The sequence below is a fragment of the Sciurus carolinensis genome, chromosome 13 (genome assembly GCF_902686445.1).
Source record: "Sciurus carolinensis chromosome 13, mSciCar1.2, whole genome shotgun sequence".
Lineage (NCBI taxonomy): Eukaryota > Metazoa > Chordata > Mammalia > Rodentia > Sciuridae > Sciurus > Sciurus carolinensis.
The window spans coordinates 71580148-71600959 of NC_062225.1; the positions used below are offsets into that span (position 1 = coordinate 71580148).

Genomic DNA, 20812 nt, shown 5'->3' on the forward strand with positions numbered 1-20812 from the left:
GGAGTTCATTACAAGAAAAGGAAATCTTGAAATTCTATGGACTTTTGATGGCTTTCAATAAATCATCATTATGCATACTTAGTCATAGGAAATCCTCCAGACTTGGGAATCCCATGTTGAATGTTTTCGATAACACTTTCCATAATATTTCTATTTAATATACCTTTGTTTCTGCAAATCTATCTTAATCTATACACCACCACCCCTGCATGCCCTACCTATAACTGCAAGCAAGCCAGATATGCTCAGGACAAACTCTCTTCAACTATTAAAGACAAGACCATCAATAGAGGCTTTTTTCCCCAATATCATTAAGAAAGTGAAAGGGTAGAATTTCAAAGAGAAAATTGACCATTGTGTGAATCTGATGTTAGAAACTAACAATCCATTTACCTATGGAATCTCTAAAACATATCTTCTACAATGGGGGAAATTCAGCACATACTCTTTTATTAACGGGAAGCTTTTCACTTGCTCTCATATTTTTCTCCAAAGAGAACTAACTGACCCCCAAGAGAAAAATCAAAAAGTCAAAATACTAGGCCTGGGATTTAGATGTTAAGATACTTAATTTTAGTATATAACCATCAAGATTGTGGAGGCAGGGGTGCTGAAATTTTATCTGTTTCATTGAATCAAAGAATTTCAGAAATGAACACCATCTAAAAGAATATCCTTTGTTACTTACATGCCTACCTCTTAAGATTTTATTGCTCTATTTCTGGCTACCCAAGCAAGACAAAAGAATTATAAAGCACAGAGAATCAATTACACATAAAACTCATGTTAGACTGGAGAATCTGAAGAGATAGGAAAACCCAACAAATACTATTTTGTGTCTTTTTATACTAAGACTTATGTGAAAGAATAGTAATTAATCTTCAAGAAAGAAATTCTAAACTATCTCAGAAATAAAATGTGGTAGGAAGACATATGACACAAGATGCATTAGAAGAAAAATTACTTTGAACTATACTTTTATGCCACTATCTAAATCTCCAATTAATAACTTCTAACAGTGATCTGATAATACTTGCCTTTTGGCTTTGAGGTCTTCAAAATCAGTCTTATAAGTTCAGGGACATCAAAATAAGCAGCATAATGCAAAGCATTCATATTTGTCCAGCGACTCCGCAAACTGACATCTGCTCCCAGGTCAATAAGTTGAGCTGCAAATTTCACAGCTGTCTCTACATCACCTAGGGAAGATTTTCTAAATTATTTTCTTTTTCCAGTACACATTTTAAATCCCAGTGGGTGAGACACAGCACACTAAATATACATTTACATCTCAAAAACTTCACTTTCGGGAAATTATTCTAAGAAAATAATCATACACGGGGGTGTGAACACTCATCTGTAAAGATGTTCATCACTGCACTGTTTATTATGAATGAAATTCTGAAACAACCTAAAAGTACAATAATAAAAACTGGTTGAATAAATTAAGATACCCATATTATAGAATACTATGAAGCCTTTAAAAACAATGTGCTGATCAGTGCTACTCCTGAGTGCGTGCTGTGGCAAAAAGATCACAGAGGGAAGGGAGCAGGGGGTGGGGAGAAGGAAGGGGAAGGAGAGGTACTACTAAGGTCTGAATTAGAACAAGATGTATTCCATGCTTGTATAATCATGTCAAAATGGATTCTACTGCATGTATAACTAAAAGGAACCAATACAAAAAAAACATATTCTAAGGGAGGAGGAAAAAGGGAGAGAGTGCGCTATGGACACAGAAGTCCCAAACTGTAATCTGTCTATAATTTTTGTAACTCTCTTTTCCCTAGTTAATATTTCTTCTGACTATGTTGACTAAAATGTAATTTTATGCCTTTTAAAAATATTGGGGTTTTATCTCATTTTTATATTGAAAATTCATTTTTACTTTACCAAAGTATGTGTCAATGATGGATTATGGAGGGGGCGGGGTAAGAGTCTTGCAGCACCAAAAGTGTAAGGCACTCTATATCAGACAACTGAACAGGGAGACATAATCACGATCTATAGTTTATCTAGAGGCAAAATATGCCCAGATGTTTCCTAAGTAGGATCACACCTCTGACAATCCTATCTGGGGTCTGTAGGGATTGCTATGCCTGGAAAATGGACTTTGAACTGACCCTGCTGGAAGTCCTCAGGAAAATTACCAGCTATTCTCAGTTGGGAGAGCAATTAGACAGGAAGTCTGCTATAGAAAAGTTGAGAGACATCCAGAGAGTATAAAACTGCCCAGAGAAAAAGGAACAGGATTTGGAAGGAGCTAGCAGAATCCTCACTGATTTGAGGAGGGCCGCCAGCTGAGTGCCCTCCCAGGTCTTGGTCACACAGAGAGGTCATGTGAGCACAGATGCAGATGACCCAAGCAAGCAATAGATTACCACATACTTACCAATACCGTGAGCTCCAGACTTGCAAGTATAATGTAAAAGAGTCATATCCGTCAGTCCATCTCTATCATTCACATTGCAACCTCTCTTAAGAATCTGAGAAAGTCAAGGAAAACATAATTACGACCTAACTACAGAAGTACCAGCAACCTCCAAATCAGTGCTGAGGAGCCAAGTTAGTCTGTCCTACCTGAGTTACACTCCACACCCCGCACTCAACAATAATGAATATTAAACTTGCCACCGCACTGAAGGAAATTCTTAAGAAATTACTCCGAGATAATTTGTTACTCCAAATATTGCTCCTTTCAAAAATGAGTAAAAAAAAAAAAAAAAAAAAAAAAACACTTTTTCCCCATGGGTAGACTACTACTTGAAAAAATAATAAGCACTCTCCTCCTATAATCATACAACATGTGGGTCAAAAAACCCTCCCTCCAAGAATCAAATATTTTTTTTAAGTTATATTTAAAAGCCCTGATCTTTGCCAAATCATCCAAAATTGTAGACAGAATGTGGTGGTAACCAAATACCTTCCATAAATTCATGCAGGTTTGCAAAAGTTATCTGTACAAAGTGGAAAAGATGAAAAGTGCTTCTCCCTACCCCTACCAAAAGTCTCCAGTGCTGGAACCACAGGTGTATGAGGAGAGCACAGAGCATGAGGAGCAGGAGGACAAAATCAGAGCACACCCAATCCCTGCCCTGAAAACCTGGAAATGAATGGCAAAACAAACCCTTGGAGGGCTTCATCACTACCCCGCATCCAGATGGGGGGGGTCTACACCATTAACAATGCAACAATGCAAAACATAAAATGTAACAATTTTTTTTTACCTCATTTCCAATAATGTCAATGTTTTGCTGGACCTGAGGAACCCACTGTCTTAAAATGGCAAATAATTCTGAGACAGAAGTTTTGGGATCAAAGAGAATTTCCTGGCACGACGCATCATTAGGATCAAAGAAGGAAAACTCTGAAATTTTAAAAAAGGTGGAAGTCAGACTTAGTAGAAGTTTCAAATATATTGAAAATAAATAAACAGAACTAAAATTCAAGTGACACAGATATTTTTAGACACTAGGAAAAAAAGTAGGTTTAACCTTAAATAATTCTCAAAACCAGTGTCAAGGTGATCAAAAACAAGGCAAATCTGAATCACTGAGACCTCTACATATCACACTATTCTTTATCTTAGATGAAATGAAATGTGAGTACACATATCTCAACCTGAATTTTCCAAGTATTTCTCCTAAGGCACAGAAAATATGTCAAATTGTATCAGTAGTCTTCCTCTCAAAACACAAAAGTCATGAATAGTTGGATCACATCCATGATTACAACATAAACAAAAATAATAAATATGCCAAAAATTAAGTGCGCTAATTTGTAATTTCAAATGTTCTTTCTATTTTACTATTTCCCTAATTTTCTATAATACACGAGCTTTGCTTTTTGCCCACTGAAGAAGCCTAAAGAGAAAGGCTATTCCAACCTGGGGACAAAATGGCTGGGTTACTGTGGAATCAGTATCAGTAAAACTATTGAATACGAGACAAAACTGACTGTGTAGACATTTCTTAAAATATCCTCACAAAGAAAATAAAAAATTTCAAGGGAAAAAAATCAATTCTACTGTCTTCATCAAAAAAAAAAAAAAAACTGCAAATATAAAAAGGAGAAGTACAAAGGGAAACCTTAGGAAACTAAAGTCTGCTGAACACTTAGAATTTAACTGCCACAAACACCTTACTTGCCAGGTATTGTTATTCTCGTTTTGTGTATTAAACAACACTGGCTCAAAGTCACACAGCTACTAAGTGGGAGATCTGGGGCGGACAGCCAGGTCCATCTCTGTCTTCTTTCCTCCCGTAAGCTGCTTGGCCGAGATAACTCAGCTGAGTTCTGACTGCAGCACAAACACAAGCAGTGGGGCTAATTTTTCTTCTTTGTATTTTTACATATTTTTCCAAAAGCATAAGATGTACACATAATCCTTATTTTATAGAGTTGGGAGAACAAAAATATGAAAGGAGAAACACCAAACTAAAGGCTTGTGAAAAAGGAGAGCAGCATCCACAAGAGAAAAATCAACTCTCCAATTTTGGGGGTTTTTTCCCACGTGCATGCAGCAGGGAGGCACTGGGGACTGACCTCGGAGAGTGTACCTCTGAGCTACAACCCACAATACTTTTAATATTTTTATTTTGAGACAGAGTCTCCCAAAGTAGCCAAGGCTGGCCTTGAATGAGCCTCCCGCCTCAGTCTCTGGAGTCTCTCAGATCACAGGCCTATGCCATGTGAATTTGGCTGAGTGGCCTCTGCAGAAGTTCCTTGGTCAGTCATCCTACTCTTTCCAAATAGGGAAAGAGGGGAACATGTGATTCCCAGGGTTGCAGAACGGCTGTTGAAAAATGGAACCTTGAAGTCAGGCATGTTGGCACAAGCCTGTAATAAGAGGCTCAGTAAGGTGGGAGGATCATGAGTTCAAATCCAGCCTCGGCAACTTAACGAGGCCCTAAGGAACTCAGGGAGACCCTGTCTCTAAAGAAAATACAAAAAAAAGGGCTGGGGATGTGGCTCAGTGGTTAAGTGCCCCTGAGTTCAGCCCACCATACCAAAAATAGAAAGAAAGAAAAGAAAAATGGGATCTCACACAGTTAAGAATCTACAAATGTAAGAATTCTTAAAGAATGTAAGACAAGGAAGTGTTCCAACTGGTCCAAAACCAACAATGGACCAAGAACTTGTGCCTTTTGGAAAAATGGATTAACTTTACAAAGGATAACTTGGAATTACTATGAATACTTTGGGAAACCTTTAATTTAAACAAGATAGTTTTTTTTTTGTTGTTTTTTGTTTTTGGCACCAGGGATTGAACTCAGGGACACTCAACCACTGAGCCACATCCCCAGTCCTACTTTGTATTTTATATTTTATTTAGAGACAGGGTCTCACTGAGTTGCTCAGCCCCTGGCTTTTGCTGAGGCTGGCTCTGAACCTGAGATCCTCCTGCCTCAACCTCCTGAGCACAGATTACAAGGCATGCACCACTACTCCTGACAAGATAGTTCATCTGAGCAGTACCCTTGAACAGGAAGGATCCTGAAGCTCTGAGACAATGGAATACATCCTTTGACTTGGATGCAGAAACTTCTAAAATAAAAATAACTCAAAATTACCTTCTCTAAAAGAAGGTACAGGATGCAAATGAAAAATCTCTGTTTTGGCCATTGGAGTGAAGTTCTACCTGCCAGCAGCACAAGATGGATCCAGTTTCCTTTATAAAACTAGAAACTTTGTAGTGTTGGTCAAAATTTTAAATGAAAGCTAAAACATCTCTGCTTATGTTTATATATATTTACATAAGTTAAACAGACATAAGTAAAAATCTCAAGTGCTTATACTAATGAAGTATTCCTAAAACACTCAGAAAATAGGAACTAACTCAAATGCCTTTTAGGATCACATTACTTGAGTAATCTTTAGTAAATAAAAATACTAATGGTTTACTTTTAAAAAAAAATATGTATATGCCTGCAGAGTGTTTGCATTAAATATGACACAGACATAAACTTTTAATTCTACCTGCATTTACTATTCAAATAAGCTCATGTTACATAAAACAAGTGAATTACAAGTAAGTTCACGCTGTTACAAAGTTTCTCAGCAAGAAAAAACTTAAGATGATAATGAGCTATTTAATGTCTTATGAAATTTTTATGAGTAATCAAAGTATAATTGTTAAAAAGCAAGTTAATTAAGTTGATGTAAGTTCACATAAAACACTGAAACATTAATTGCTGAACAAAAGTTTATCTGCTTTTGGACAGATGAATGAAAGATGTCTAGGTGTTAGTAAACATACTCGTGCTACAATGAGGAAACATGCTTCTAGGAATTATGAAAAGGTATATATTCATAGATTTGCCAATCTACATAATCCTAGCATGACAGTTAAGAAAAGACGTGAGGACATGGCTTTTGTTGAGGAAAAGGAAATGAAGGAAAACTAAATGTCTACAGGGAGTTGGAAAGGGATTCCTGCATTGCCAAGCAAGCTAAAATTGAAAGAACGTATGATAAATTTCAAAATGGTGCAAAAACAGAATGTGAGCTCCTCTCAGTTAAAATGATAAAATTTATCTTGATAGGAGAGTGTGAAAAGTTTGGGTTTAACTTCTGAGTGGCCCTCTTAGGAAACAGATTCTGGGTTTTGTCAAGACAATTTCCTGTGCTTCACGTTGTCTTTGCCAGGTCTTTGGTAACTTAAGTTTTTCCATTAAAAGAGCCAAAGCTTTTTTGTCTTTTTTTTTTTTTTTTTTTTTTTTTTTTTTTTTTTTTTTTGTTACCAACTATATGGTTTCCTGTATTTACCTTTTAAATTTTTGTCATTTTGGTTAAATGGATAACAACATACACATGATCCTATTCAATTAAGTGTTTTTAAGTCTTTTGACATTTTTTACAAACTTCTCAAAACTCCAATTCTGGATAAAGAGTTTCTGACCTCAGACTAACTTTGGGATTTTTCTGAAAGACCCAAAAATCTCCTCCAAACAGAGAGAAAGAGTTGTTAAAGTAATTCAGTTATTGGCATGGGAAGAATTATCAAGCCAAAGTAAAACCAATTAGGCATGAGAAGCACTATCAAATAAAGGCTATCCTTAGCCCTCCTTATAATTGTGTAGGTATGTTATTAATAAGTGGTCCAGAAACTATATGAAATTCTTAAAAATTTGATAGGTCCTGGTATAATATTATCAGTCATAATTCCATTTATCTTAAAATATCAAAGAAATGACCAAATTTCCTCACCAACTGTACTATAATGAACTCCCATTAATCTTTATCCATAGCCCAAGGTTGTCATCATCCACAGGCAGTTATTATTTTGCTCTGATATCTTCCCGAAAGCTTTTACAAGCATCTATGATACAAAACTACAAGAAGATTCACGGAAAAGACTCTAACAAGTACAAATTTCTGATAATTTTAAAATCATACCATTAGACTGGATAAGAATTTCCAGACCGCTAATGAAAAACTAATGGATTCATGAGACTACTGGACCAAAATCAAGAATTAATTACAGGGGACTGAATAAATGGATGGACGATTATAATTTCTGTGACTTTGTTCAAAGTATTTCTGGTTCTTCAATGTTCTGTTTTCCAGACTTAAAGAATCCTTCTCTTGGGGCTGAGGAGATAGCTCAGTTGGTAGAGTGCTTGCCTTGCAAGCACAAGGCCTGGGTTCGATCCCCAGCACCACAAAAAAAAAAAAAAAAAGATCTGTAACTTACAACAATTTGGTAAAGCATACTTTTGTAAACAAAAATTAAACACTTTTTTTCTCCCTACCTGACCCCTCCAGAGTTCATAAACTCTTACCAAATATTCCTTATTTTCATGGCAATATCTGTATTTATATACATTCAATAAGGATCTCTTTTCCCTATAATCAGAGATACATGTATAAATAACGGGCTCATTTTCTTAGCCTGAAATGTCTTTTAATAGTCTAATAATCCCAGCAATTTCACAAGTTCAAAACCAGCCTCAGCAACTTAGTGAAAGACTTAGTGAAAGACTCTTTCTCAAAATTAAAAATAAAAAGGGCTGGCAATGTTGCTCAGTGGTAAAGTGCCCCTGTATTCAATCCCCATTGTAAAAAAAAAAAAAAAAAAAAAAAAAAACTAATAATATTTCTTATTTACCAGTTTTAAAAAAACTTGTAGAGTCAGTTAGGACACTTGGGATACTGTCAAAAGTTTAACTGGATGTCATATCTAAGAAAGTGCAAAGTCACATTTCTTCCCATATTTACATAAATAATAAATAATCAAGCCAAGTTTAATGAGACTAGGTATATTCACACACAAATTAGTATTATTGTGATTATTTGTGGCAGAAATGGAGATGACTATAGAAAAAAAATTGTTTCAGTAGAATACTACACTGCAACCACTGTCAGATTCTAGTTCTGTCCCTTTTATTTTTTGGTCCAGTACTGAGGATTGAATCCAGGGGTGCTTTACCAATGAGCTACATCCCCAGCAGAGATGTAGTTAGACTACATCAAGATTTTGAGACAATGTCTTGATAAGTTGCTGAGACTGGCCTTGAACTTGAGATCCTCCTGCCTACAGTTGGTTTCAACCAAAAAGAATCGAACGAAAATTGGTGTTCAATCTGGAAAAGCACCTTGCACATTTCTTGGACCTAGATGCAAGTACAACCCATCATCATCAATCATAGTTAACAGATCTTCTTTTAGTTTAATTCACTCATCCACTCAGTATTTAGTAAACAGGGCAACAGGCATTTTTCTAGTGGAGAAATTTCTAAATCTATACCTAAAAAAACTTTTCTGCATGTGTCCCCAAAGAGTTGTCTACAAGAATGCTTATTCTAGCACAGATCATGTAGTAGGGAGAAAAGCGTGTAAAATGAAATGTCGCTCCAGAGGAATACACAAAATGTGGTACTATCCACAGAATGGCCTCTATACTTATTTACAATTAAATGAATTAAATATCTAAGTCATGTATGGAGAATGACAGATATCAAAAAAAAAAATCTGAAAAAAAAAAAAGAAAAAAGAAAAAAAGAAAAAAAATTAAAATTTAAAAAAAATCTGGTGGATAAATTAAGCTGCAGAATGATACAATAACCTGTCATTTACATAAAAATATAAATACACAAAACAATACTCCATACATGCAGACCCTCGTACATGTAGCAAAAGTATAACAATGTGTTCACACTACATGTAAGATTCTGGGAAACAAAAGGATGATACGGAAAAGGAAAACAGAAAAAAATTTCAACTTTTTAAGATTTTATTTCTAGCTGGGCGTGGTGGTGCACGCCTGTAATCCCAGTGGCTCAGGAGGCTGAGGCAGGAGGACTGCAAATTCAAAGTCAGCCTCAGCAAAACTGAGGTGCTAAGCAACCCTGTCTCTAAATAGAATACAAAATAGGGCTGGGGATCTGCTCAGTGATCAAGTGCCCCTGAGTTCAATTCCTGGTACTTTCCTCCCCCCTTAAAAAAAGATTTTATTTCTTTTAACTAAAAATACAAGAGCTAAATATGACAAAATGCTAATATGTGTTCATTCTGATGGTGGATATATATGATATGTATTTGGCTATCACTATATTTTCTATATTTTATATATTTTATATATTTTTTCCTATTTTAAAGAGAGAAATAAAATGAGGGGAAAGATCCTATGCAAAGTAACAAACATGCCGATAAAGGTGTGAGGCTTATTTAAAGACAACTAAAAGTGAGTGGGGAAATTTGATGTAAAGAGAAACACTTCTGGATTGAGAAACAAACTATTTAAAGCTGCCAATTTTCTCAAGAACGAGCTTTCAATTAATTTTAATTCCTAATGAAACTTTACTAGTATTTGTGAGAGGAAACAGAGGAGGACCTTCTTATTTGTGCCAGAGTTTCTCCAACATCAACAGAGGCAGCACCTGGGGATTCTGTTACAATGTAGATTCTGACCCAGTAAATCTCAGTCGGAGCCTGTGATTACATTTCTAAGTCTCCCTACACTAACAATGCTGCTAAACTAAGGACCAGGTTTGAGTAGCAATACCTAGAAAAATAAATGTAAGAGAAATAAAAAGAACTCTTGGAGCAAGGAAGAATAACAGTGAGGGAGTGGGAGTGCACAATCAATATAAAGTATAAAATGATGCTTCAATAAAAAATATATGCAAGTTCAAAATAAAATTCCTTTGGAAACATAAAAGGCCCAGAGTAACCAAAGCAATCCTTAGTGAGAAAAGCAACACAGGATGCATTGCAATACCAGATCTTAAATTATACTACAGAGCTATAGTAATAAAAACTGCATGGTACTGGCACAAAAACAGACATGAAGACCAATGGAACAGGAGAGAAGACACAGAGACATACCCACATAAATACAGCTATCTCATTCTAGACAAAGGTGCTGTGATCATACACTGGAGAAACGATAGCTTCTTCAACAAATGGTGCTTGGAAAACTGGAAATCCATATGTAGTAGAATGAACTTCAACCCCTATCTTTCACCCTGTACAAAACTCAAAGTGGATCAAGGACCTAGGCATTAGACCAGAGACCCTGGGCCTTCTAGAAGAAAAAGCAGGCCCAACTCTCTATCAGGTGAGCCTAGGAACCAAATTCCTCAACAAGACTTCTAAAGCACAAGAAGTAAAATCAATAAATGGGATGGTATCAAATGAAAAAGCTTCTTCACAGCAAAGGAAACAATCAAGAACATGAACAAAGAGCCTACAGAATGGGAGAAAATCTTTACCACCTGCACCTCAGATACAGAATTAATCTCCAAGATATACAAAGAACTCAAAAAAACAAATAACCCAATAAATGGGCAAAGGAACTAAACAGGCATTTCAGAGACAAAGAAATACAAATGGTCAAAAAAATATATGAAACAATTTTCAACATCTCTAACCATTAGAGAAATGCAAATTAAACCACACTGAAATCCCACATCACTCCAGCCATAATGGCAATTTTCAAGAATACAAGTAACAATAAATGTTGGCAAGGCTGTGGGGGAAAAGGTTCACTTAGACATTGCTAGTGGGACTAAAATTGATGCAACCACTCTGGAAAGCTGTATGGAGATTCTTTAGAAAATCTGGAATGGCAAAGGACAAATGATCTTGCTGATAAGCGGATGATGACATTATGGAGGGGTTAGTGTTAGGGTTAGGGTTAGGCTTAGGGTTAGGGTTAAGGAGGGGGGCAAGAATGGAGGAAGGAAGGACTGTATAGAGGGAAAAGAGGGGTGGGAGGGGTGGGGGGGAGGGAAAAAAATAACAGAATGAATCAAACAACATTACCCTGTGTAAATTTGTGATTACACAAATGGTATGCCTTGGCTCCATGTACAAACAGAGAAACAACATGTATCCCATTTGTTTACAATAATAAAAAAAAAAAAAAGAAAGAAAGAAAGAAAACCTGGAATGGAACCACAATCTCAACCAGTTATTCCACTCCTCAGTTTCTACCCCAAAGACTTAAAATCAGCATACTACAGTGCTACAGTCACGTCAATGTTTACAGCAGCTTGATTCACAAAAGCCAGGTTATGGAGCCAACTTAAGTACCCTACAACAGATGAATGGATAACAGAATATTACTCAGTCATAAAGGACAAATAAAATTATGGCATTTACTGGTAAACAGATGGAATTGTAGAATATCATGATAAGTGAAATAAACCAGTCCCAAAAAAACAAAGGCAATGAAAGACGGGAACTTTTAGGAACAGGATACAAACCAGCTGAGTCCTTCAACAGCCCCAGGTCACTAGTAGCTTGGGAAAGTGTCCAGGTCTCAGGGCAGAAAAGGGGAAGCAAAAAAAAAAAACAAAAACAAACAAACAAAAAAAAAATGCTATGGACACCCTGACTTGAGGAGACTGAGTTGAGTGTCATGGAAACAAAGGTGGCAAGAGGTCACAGGGCAGAGTTGCAGAGGATGGTGGGGGGTGGGCACCAGAACCCCAGAGATCTGCAGAAGTGCCTCAAGTACTCAGCAGGATTACAGAATCAGTTCCTGCACCCACCAGAAAGACTGAAAAACAAAATCCCCATAATTCGAAGGGTGCTGAAGAGAGTATTGAGGTGTGGGGAATAATTAACCACAGAACACAGCTCAAAAAAAAACTTGCAAAGCTATCCAGCAAAATTTATCCAGGTAAAATTCACAGCATCTGACATCTCGTTAAAGACTACCAAGCATGCAAAGAAAGAGGAACACTAGACACACAATCAAGGGGATAATAAATCAAAACAGTACTGGAGTTGACAAAGATTTTATGATAGGAAAGAACACTGAAACAGTCACTATAGCTAAGACCAAATGTTCAAAGATTGAGAGACATGGATGACATTTAAAACGACTTAAGTCCAACTTAAGAGATGAAACTCCATTTGAAATGAAAATGACACTGGATGAGTTCAGCATCTAATTAGACACTGTAGAAGAAAAGGCTGATGATCTTGAAGATATCACTAGTAGAAATAATCCAAAATGAAACAGAAAAAGAGATTTTAGAATATGAAAAATATATCAGAGAGTTGTGGAACAACTTCGAGAAGTCTAACATATAGGTTGCTTGGGTGTCTGAAAAATGGTAAGAATAGAAAAAAGACCTGAAATAATGATTTCCCAAACTTGATGAAAACTGAAACCAACAGACACAGGCAACTCAACAGACTCCAAGCACAAGAACATGAAGAAACCTGTACCAGGATACATCATAATAAAATTGCTCAGAACCAGTAATAAAGAGAAAATCTTCAAAGCAGTTGGGGGTGGGAGGGGACATACACGTCACATGGGAAACAATGCAAGAGGGGACACCACAGAACAGCATCTTTAAAATACTGAAAGAAAACAATTAAGGACCTAGAATTACACACCCTGCAAATTTGTTTTTCAAAACAGAAGGTGAAATGAAGACACTTTTGGACATGAAACAGCTGAGAGGATTCATCACTGGTACACTGTCATAAGAAAATTAAAGGAAGTCCCTCAGGCAGAAGGAAAATGGTACCACGGAAATCTGGGTCCACACAAGGGAATGAAGAGCACTAGAAATGGTAACTATGTGAGTAAAGAATATTTTTACATTCTCACTTAAATTTCTTTAACAGGCAATTAAACAAAAATGATAAGAAAGCAACATGGTGCTTATAATATATGTAATGTGTACTCTGTGTGAACTGGCTCTGAAGACATTTCAAAGCAAAAGACTGCAAAACTATCCTGTGTTAGGATGGCACAGAGTTCACAGGGCCTCACCTGGAGGTACACAGTGGGGCCCACAACTAAGCCCCCAGTTTGGGTGAAACTGTTTTGTTTCTTGGTTTTAATCTCATTAGGGCCACTCAGGACTGCATGACTGGACGTCTCTCCAACTTTATCTCCTCCATTCTGCCCCTCAACTGCTTATCTCCTCAGCAAGAGGCCTTTCATTAATTCTTAGTATACACCAAGGTTTCCCCCAGTTCTTCCTGGAATGTTCCTCCCCAGACCCTTCTTCAGAGAAGACCCCCCCCCGAATCTAGAGTAGCCACCCTGCCCCATGACTCCCCACCACAGCACCCACCTCTTTTCTCCATAGAACTCATTACAGTCTGTTTTTGTTTTATTTAATTCATGTGTTTGTTTATTGTCTGTCTTCCCTTCTAGAAGATCTGCTTGGTCACTGTGGCAATCGCAGGACATAGGGCAGTACCTAGCACATGAGAACTCAGTTGCAAGGCTATATGCCACTTTTTAAGGGGACATTGACTACAACTGAAAAGAAAATAACTAGGAGGAAAGAGTCTAAAAATCATGACAATGAGGGGCTGCGGGGGGACTAGAAATGTGTAGCCAAAGGATGTACAGACTAAGAAAAGGTTCCATTATCTTCAAACACTTGAAGGCTGTCATACAAAGAAGTGTTTGTCCCACATATCAAACTGGTACCAGTTGGCCAAAGTTTCAGGGAGGCAAATTTTCAGTCCATTTACAAAAACAAATTTATTGCAACTAAAGCTCCTGAATGAAGAAATTAACTATTTTGTTAGCTTCAAACTAGTGAAGATATGCAAGAGGCTGGATGGTTATCTGTCAGAGAGCCTGCGAATGGAACTTCTATACTGGGAGCAGGGAGGGACAGAGGGAAAACTGAAGTATGGGACCACAAAGATTCTCAGGATGTTTGTGGCCATGTTTAAGTTCAGTTATACAAATTATATTCATTATCACCTTTCATTCAATATATTTATTCAACAAATGTTGAACAACTAATCTCAACAAATGGCTGTTATCAGTCTTTTTGAGATAAGCAAAAATAAAACACGACTGCCTCTCCATCCCAAAGACCTACAGTCTAAGAAAGGAAATAAGATGATTCTAATTTAAGATAGAATAAGCATCATAAGCAAGGTAAAAGCATCATAAAGCAAGGTGCTTTAGTTCAAGGTTTCCTCAGTGCAACTGATTGTGTTATAACTGAAAATAAACCTAGTCAACTTTTATAAAAGCTTCAAAAAAGCCAGGCACAGTGGCATATGCCTGTAATCTCAGCAACTTGGGAGGCTGAGGCAGGAGGATCGCAAGTTAGAGGCCAGCCCCAGCAACTCAGTAATCCCCAGTCACAAAATAAAAAATTAAAAAGGGCTGTGGATGCAGTTCAGTGGTAGAGTGCCTCTGGGTTCAATCCCCAGCACCACAGGCAGGGGGAGCTGCAAGTAACTCCCAGGACAGAGGTACAGACTTTAGCTAATACTCTGGATGAGAGCTATGTGTAAACTCCTAAAGAACCTGAATATAAAAAAGGTAGGAAATTTGGAGATGAGAAATTACTAGAATGAATATGAGTAAAAAGACAAATTCCCAATCCAATAATTTTATATCTACTAATAATTAAAGACTGTATTATTCCTACCTCCAAAGACGATTTGAAATAGTGACCCAATATTTTACCTCAAAAACTCTAAATTCAAATGTAACAATTCTATCAAATTTACCTCCTGGTTTCCTTTTTTTAAAATTTTATCAGCTACTTAATAAAATATAGTCCTAGGGAAATAAATCAAAATAGACAAAAACTAGGACACTTCTAAATTTACAGTTTACAGAGGAGAATTAAATGGACCAATTTAAACAGGAACCAATCTCATTCCACATTCCAGGGAAAGGTCTCTTGCAGTCTTCGCCTCGGTACATGGCTTTTTTAGCAATTTAGTGTATTTAACCAAAATAAATACATCAATAGCAGAAGAATGCTTGATATCTAAGCACCATTACATTCTAAAAATAAAATCCTCTAAATCCATCATGGTGCTTAAAATTAACGTTTTTACATAATAAAAATGCTGACAGCAGAAATAAAGCATTTAGCTTAAGAGGCAGAAAATGCAATAAGCGATTGTATTTTGAAAAAGGAAAGCTTTAGCAATTTTGTAAAAACCAGAGCAAATGGTTTCAGAAAAAAATTATGAGTGCAAAGAGGGCATAAGACAGAAGTCAAGTTTACCAGTTTACAAAAAGCACACAAGGCTACGTAACGTACCGCAGTCTGAAGGCATTGGTGCAGCAGAAATGGAAAAGATAACTGGTGTATCAGAACCTGAAAATAAAAAGGGGTATCTTCCAATCAAAGGATTTCCTTCCAATGGAAACTCCGGAAGGTCCTCTATGGTCATCTTCTAGGAAGCCACCTATAGTGGAAAAGAAAGGGAAAAAAAAAAAAAAGCATTTCTACTTTATTTATGTGCAACTTTAAATGATTATCTTCAATCACAGAAATGCTTAAAAATCTTTTAATGTCTAAGCTAGTGACATTTTCAACTTCAACCTTTAAGAGTCTCTTTTATGACAGGAAAACAGTTCTTGTTGCAAAACTTTTGTGTAAAAATACACACTGCTTCACACTGCTTCTTATCCAGTCAGCAGCATACATAATCTCTCTAGACAAAGTTCGAGAGTAACGAAGTATAATCAGTAAACATATCTTTCCCAATAATAGGTAAGAGAAAAAAAGAACAGTTTAAAATGCTGAGCTAATCTAAATAGGTGATATCCACTTAACTCACGGTAAGAAACAAGGGCAGATAAACCCTGCAGGAGGATCCTGGACTCCTTAATAATGCTGACATGGGTTATATCATTTGTCATCCAGTAGCTGGTGCCATGTGCTCATCCCATGAAAATAATCTAGTTTAGAATGTTTCCATTATTTTCTGATATCCCAGAAAACTTTACTGAAAATGAATCATGTCGCTTTCACAAACGGAAGAGCTTACTGAGATGGTTCCACTTAATGTACCAAGGTCTATTTATTCTATCCGAGCAGAAGATGGAAGGCCATGCCTTTAAACCATATCACTTTTATTACCTCTCTTTCCCAGAAAACACGAGTGCTTAGAATACATTTGCTCTAAATTAGACTTGTGCTACCCTAGCCTACATCTCAGAAATGACATAGAAAGTAGAGAAACTGCTAAGTAAACTACGAAGTTAAAAACTTTAATTTCTTTTGCATCAGATCTTTAGTCTGAAATGTTTTGCATCCTTACATTTATTTTTTAAATATAAGGAGTAAATCATATTATAAAACCAAATGAAAATGATTTTTAGACTATTTTCAATAGACAGAGTAGAATAAGTTAGGAAAAAACTTTGATAGCTCAATCTAGTAGCAGATAATGCCATACTAGATATTACTCAACGTGAGCTCTATTCTTGATTAACCAACCTTATACTTACTTAATCATTTCTACCATCCTACCCCTCTCCAAGAAAACTAGCACTGCTCTGAGTTAACAGGTTTCTTTCCAATTTGACTCAACGCTAGGGGGAAAAAAAAAAAAAAAAAAAAAAAAAAAAAACTGGTGAGAATAAAACGCTTTCTTTTTTTTTTTCTCAAGGAGTATGCATTTAGATGACCAGGGATATTGTATATTAAATAACCTAAACAAGTTGTTACTATTTTATAGGTATTCAGATTTTCTTAGGTGCTAAATTATTACTTGTCACCCAATACTCTAAATCATTTTGACATGAACCTTGCCACATAACTAGAAAAATGACCAGATCAAGGAATTGGCGTTAGACAGCAATTGTGATCTTCCTCAAACACTGTCAACTCCAAGCACAAGGACCATCCTCCTTCACACTACAGCTTCACCCCAACTCAGGATTTCTACTTGCTGGCCCCTGCTTGCTTGGCAGTAAATATGGGCCCATATTCTGCAAAGGCTAGGAGGCCTCCTTTAGAAGTAAGAAACAAAGTTTAACAAATATCTGGTAAGGAACCACTACGTGGCTCAACTATCTTGTGATTTTTCAAAGACCCCTGATTCTGCCTTATCCCAGAAGTAGTAAGAAATGTCCACCAACTTCTTCCAAGTGGTTCAGGGTTGACAGAACCCAAAAAAGAGTCTAACTGATTTATTTGGAATACAGTTAAGAGCAGCATCCTCAAGCTGCTTAGCTAACAGGAAACTCAAACTGTGCCCACAATCTTTGGAATCATAAGGCCCTTTCATTCAATCACCCACGGCAATCTGTCAAGAGTCTTTATTTTCATGAGATTCCAAAACAAGACTGACATGTGAAAAGCACACCTGCAATCATCCTTTCATTTGCTACCTACAAAACATCTGTCCGATCACTAAGCAAGTGTTTACAGCATTGAACACTGAGCCCTAGGCCCTAAAGAGAATATCAAAGTAAGACACCTGCCTGCAGGTCCAGTTATGCATTCAAAAAATACTGTTTCTTACCAAGCCCTACACTGGACTTAGCAAATGTAAAGAAAATGGATTTGTCTTTGCCCTCATATAGACTTCAGCCTAGCCTTGGATTTCTACAGAAAGCTGCAATTACAGTATAATAATAATGAATGCTGTGGCTAAGCACAGCTGGGAACTATGAGCACAGATTCAAGACGGTTAGTGAAGGATATCCGGGATATTAATAATTAAAAGCTGTGATGTTCAACCAGGTAGCCACTAAACACCTATGGCTATTTAAATTAAACTTCAGATTCAGTTCATCCATGGCTCTAGCTCCACTCAGGGGCTCAAAGGCTCAAGCTGTCTTTGGCTAGTGCTACCATACTGCACAAGTGCAGAAAGAACACTTCATCACAGAAAGTTCTACTGAAGAGCAGGAAAACAGTACAGCTTACTCTCTAATATGAAAAAAAAAAAAAAAAAAAAAAAAAAAAAAAACAGATGCCTGAAACAAGAAGAAAAAAACAAAGGCTAATCCTCTAAGCAAGTCCAAAACGCATTATTGTAAATAATTAATGAGGGAACTGTCAGACTAAAAATAAGGAGATAATTGTAGCTTTAAAGGAGAAAGTGAAGCTGACCCTATAAAGATCACTAATTTATATATTTCAAAATTGGGGTTGTTATAAGCAATAAAACACTATATAATTATCACTTGCTTAACAGGTCTTGCTGGTGGGACTATATCTGGTAATCAGGAAATGTTGGAAATAAAGTCTACAAATAGTATACCATGTGCTAAGTGCTCTACAAAACAAAAATAAACACATTCCAAGATTCAATCTTTCAGCCCAGGTAGTCCATATCAAATGGAAGCATTATGAAAAATGCATATTCACATTAGCAAATTAGGATGGAATCAAAGGATTTTGCATCATAAAATGGTGGGGAACAGACTTCGGCTATTTTCAAGTCTCTGCTTTCCCTCCATGTCCTGTACACTTGTCCTCTGCCATTTAGACACACTTTGAATTGTGCAGGAGATTCATAATTGACAAGTGTCATAGTGAAAGTGAAGTATAAAGTATCTGATGGATGTTTTGTGGAGGAAGGTGTTTCTTTATTGAAATATGTCAAAGGCACTGTTTTATACTATTACAAGATGAACCACAGTCTCGCTTGAAACATACAGAAAGTAAGTATCCCATCGAGTATCATCCTCTGATAACATATCAAAACATTGTCTCAGAACAGAGTTGAAATCCAAATGGTCTATGTACAGTCTCTGGATAAAGTGTACAACTTCACACCTCATTCAAAAGAACGCTAACATTGTAAGCCAATCAATCTAATCCATAAGGACGCGGGCTAAAATGTGAGTTTAGGTCTCAATTCAGGTGTTCTTCCAACTTCCCTTCCCAACGTAGATGATTCAGAATTATGAATTGCAAGGTAGGAAAAGACTAGAAGGAAAGTCATATGGTTTAGTTTTGAATACCCACTAGGAAACGGTTTCTCAACAATGTAATAAACAAGGGGGTGTGTGAAGGTAGCAAGTGAGAAACCGGAGGAGGCTGACGTCTGAATAAACGACGACGGATGGTGCACAGCAATGCGCCCGCGAGGGACTCGGAGGGCGTCCACGGCGGTCACTGCAGGGGCTGCAGAGCGTGGGCCAGAACCCAGCTCTGCCTGACCCCCCGGACCCGCACAGTCGGCGGCACCTATCTCACGCTAAAGTTAAACAGCCTGACAGCTACGGAAACCAGAACCCCACATCCCTGCCGGGTGGGCCGCGCCACCCCAGGGAGGCCTCCCTGCGGCGGGCGACACCGGCGCTCACAGGAGGCGGCCACGCGGCTTCCAGGGTCCCCAGCGCCACCGGGCCCCCTCCCCGAACCGCCAACGGCCCCCAGTTCCCCGCGCCGCCGCCCTCCCAGGTTTGGAGCCTGCCTCCCACCCGCGGCCCAGGAGGCCCCGCGCGCCCCCCGCCCCACCTGCCTCCTCCAGGTCCTCTCCGAGCGCCAGCTGGGGACGCGGGGGCGCGGAGGAAACACCGAGAGCGCGCTTGCCGCCGGGCGGCTACGTCCGGTGGCCGCCGCGGAGCCTACCGCCGTGCTGCTCCCCGACCTCTCCCGCGCCCCTCCCGCCAGCAGCCTCCGCGCCGCGCGCGCCGGAGCCGGGCCCCACGCGGGTCGGCGCGCGCGCGCGCGCAGTGCAGCAGCCCGGCTGCGCGCAGGCCTCGGCCTCAGCCCGGCGCACGCGCCTGCGCCCGCTCGCCTCCCGCCTGCGCCCCTGCGCCCCTCAACAGGCGGAAGATCAGTCGCACGCAGTGCGGCGGGTCCTCAACGCAAGCAGAGTCTGGTGGGCTTCGTGAGTTTCCCTGGCGTGGGCTGCCTCCGCGGGGATCTGTCCAGCGCAGCAGAGCCAGGCTGTCGCAGGAACCCCGCCTGGCCAGACGGACATATGGTGCAGCAGTTCATGGTGCTGTGTATACCCTCATCTTTAGAGCCCTTTAGCTAGCCCACCTGGGCTGCTTTGCTCACTTATATCCCGGGCTAGAGGCGCCCCCTTTCCGGGTAATCATGAGTACCATGCATGGTCCAGATTAGAGCCATCAGTCCATTATCTATTTGCAGCTCTGGCTGTAAAAAGCCTGGTCAGTGCTGTTCCCACGTTGAGCAGCGTGAAGGCAGAGGGGAGAAGGGAGAAGTCACTGCAGCAGTTTGTGTCTCCTGCTCCCCTGCTTTATATCCTGATCTCCTTCTCCATCTAAGAACTTGAGAATGGTGGAACTGTGACACCTAACAGCTGTGGATGCTGACCTCCTGGTTCTGTCTTTCAGTGAAAAGAAAGGTGTTGACATTTTACGTGTCCCTTTCAGGAGGAGGACTAATGAAAGAGACTACGACTGAGGTTTTTAAGCCTCAGTCAATAGTGTTACACCATAACTCTCTGAAACATACAATATTTTACTGCCCCTTCCGTATTCACCAAGCACGGTGCCTGGCAATAACATGTTGAATAAATGAATGAATGAAGGAATGTCACCAGCGTCTCCGGAAGAGCAGAGGTGAATGCACACCACACACTAGAACATCTTGGTAGAACCACTGATTCCAGAGACTAGGGGAGGGGGAAA

General features: G+C 38.7%; 1 protein-coding gene across 4 annotated transcripts in view; it reads right to left on the reverse strand.

Moving 5' to 3' along the window:
• Clip4 (CAP-Gly domain containing linker protein family member 4) overlaps positions 1-20812 on the reverse strand; it is a 102369-nt gene that overhangs the window by 36608 nt on the left and 44949 nt on the right. For 2 of the 4 annotated variants that reach the window (XM_047522559.1, XM_047522556.1), the window contains exons 2-5: positions 15504-15651; positions 3228-3367; positions 2393-2486; positions 1038-1199 (exon numbers count right to left, since the gene is read on the reverse strand). In XM_047522559.1, the coding sequence (XP_047378515.1) occupies positions 1038-1199; positions 2393-2486; positions 3228-3367; positions 15504-15636 (529 nt within the window). In that variant the 5' untranslated portion in view covers positions 15637-15651. Of the gene's footprint in view, positions 1-1037; positions 1200-2392; positions 2487-3227; positions 3368-15503; positions 15652-19667; positions 19861-20812 lie in introns of those variants that run through there. The other 2 variants (XM_047522558.1, XM_047522557.1) reach the window with 2 other exon arrangements.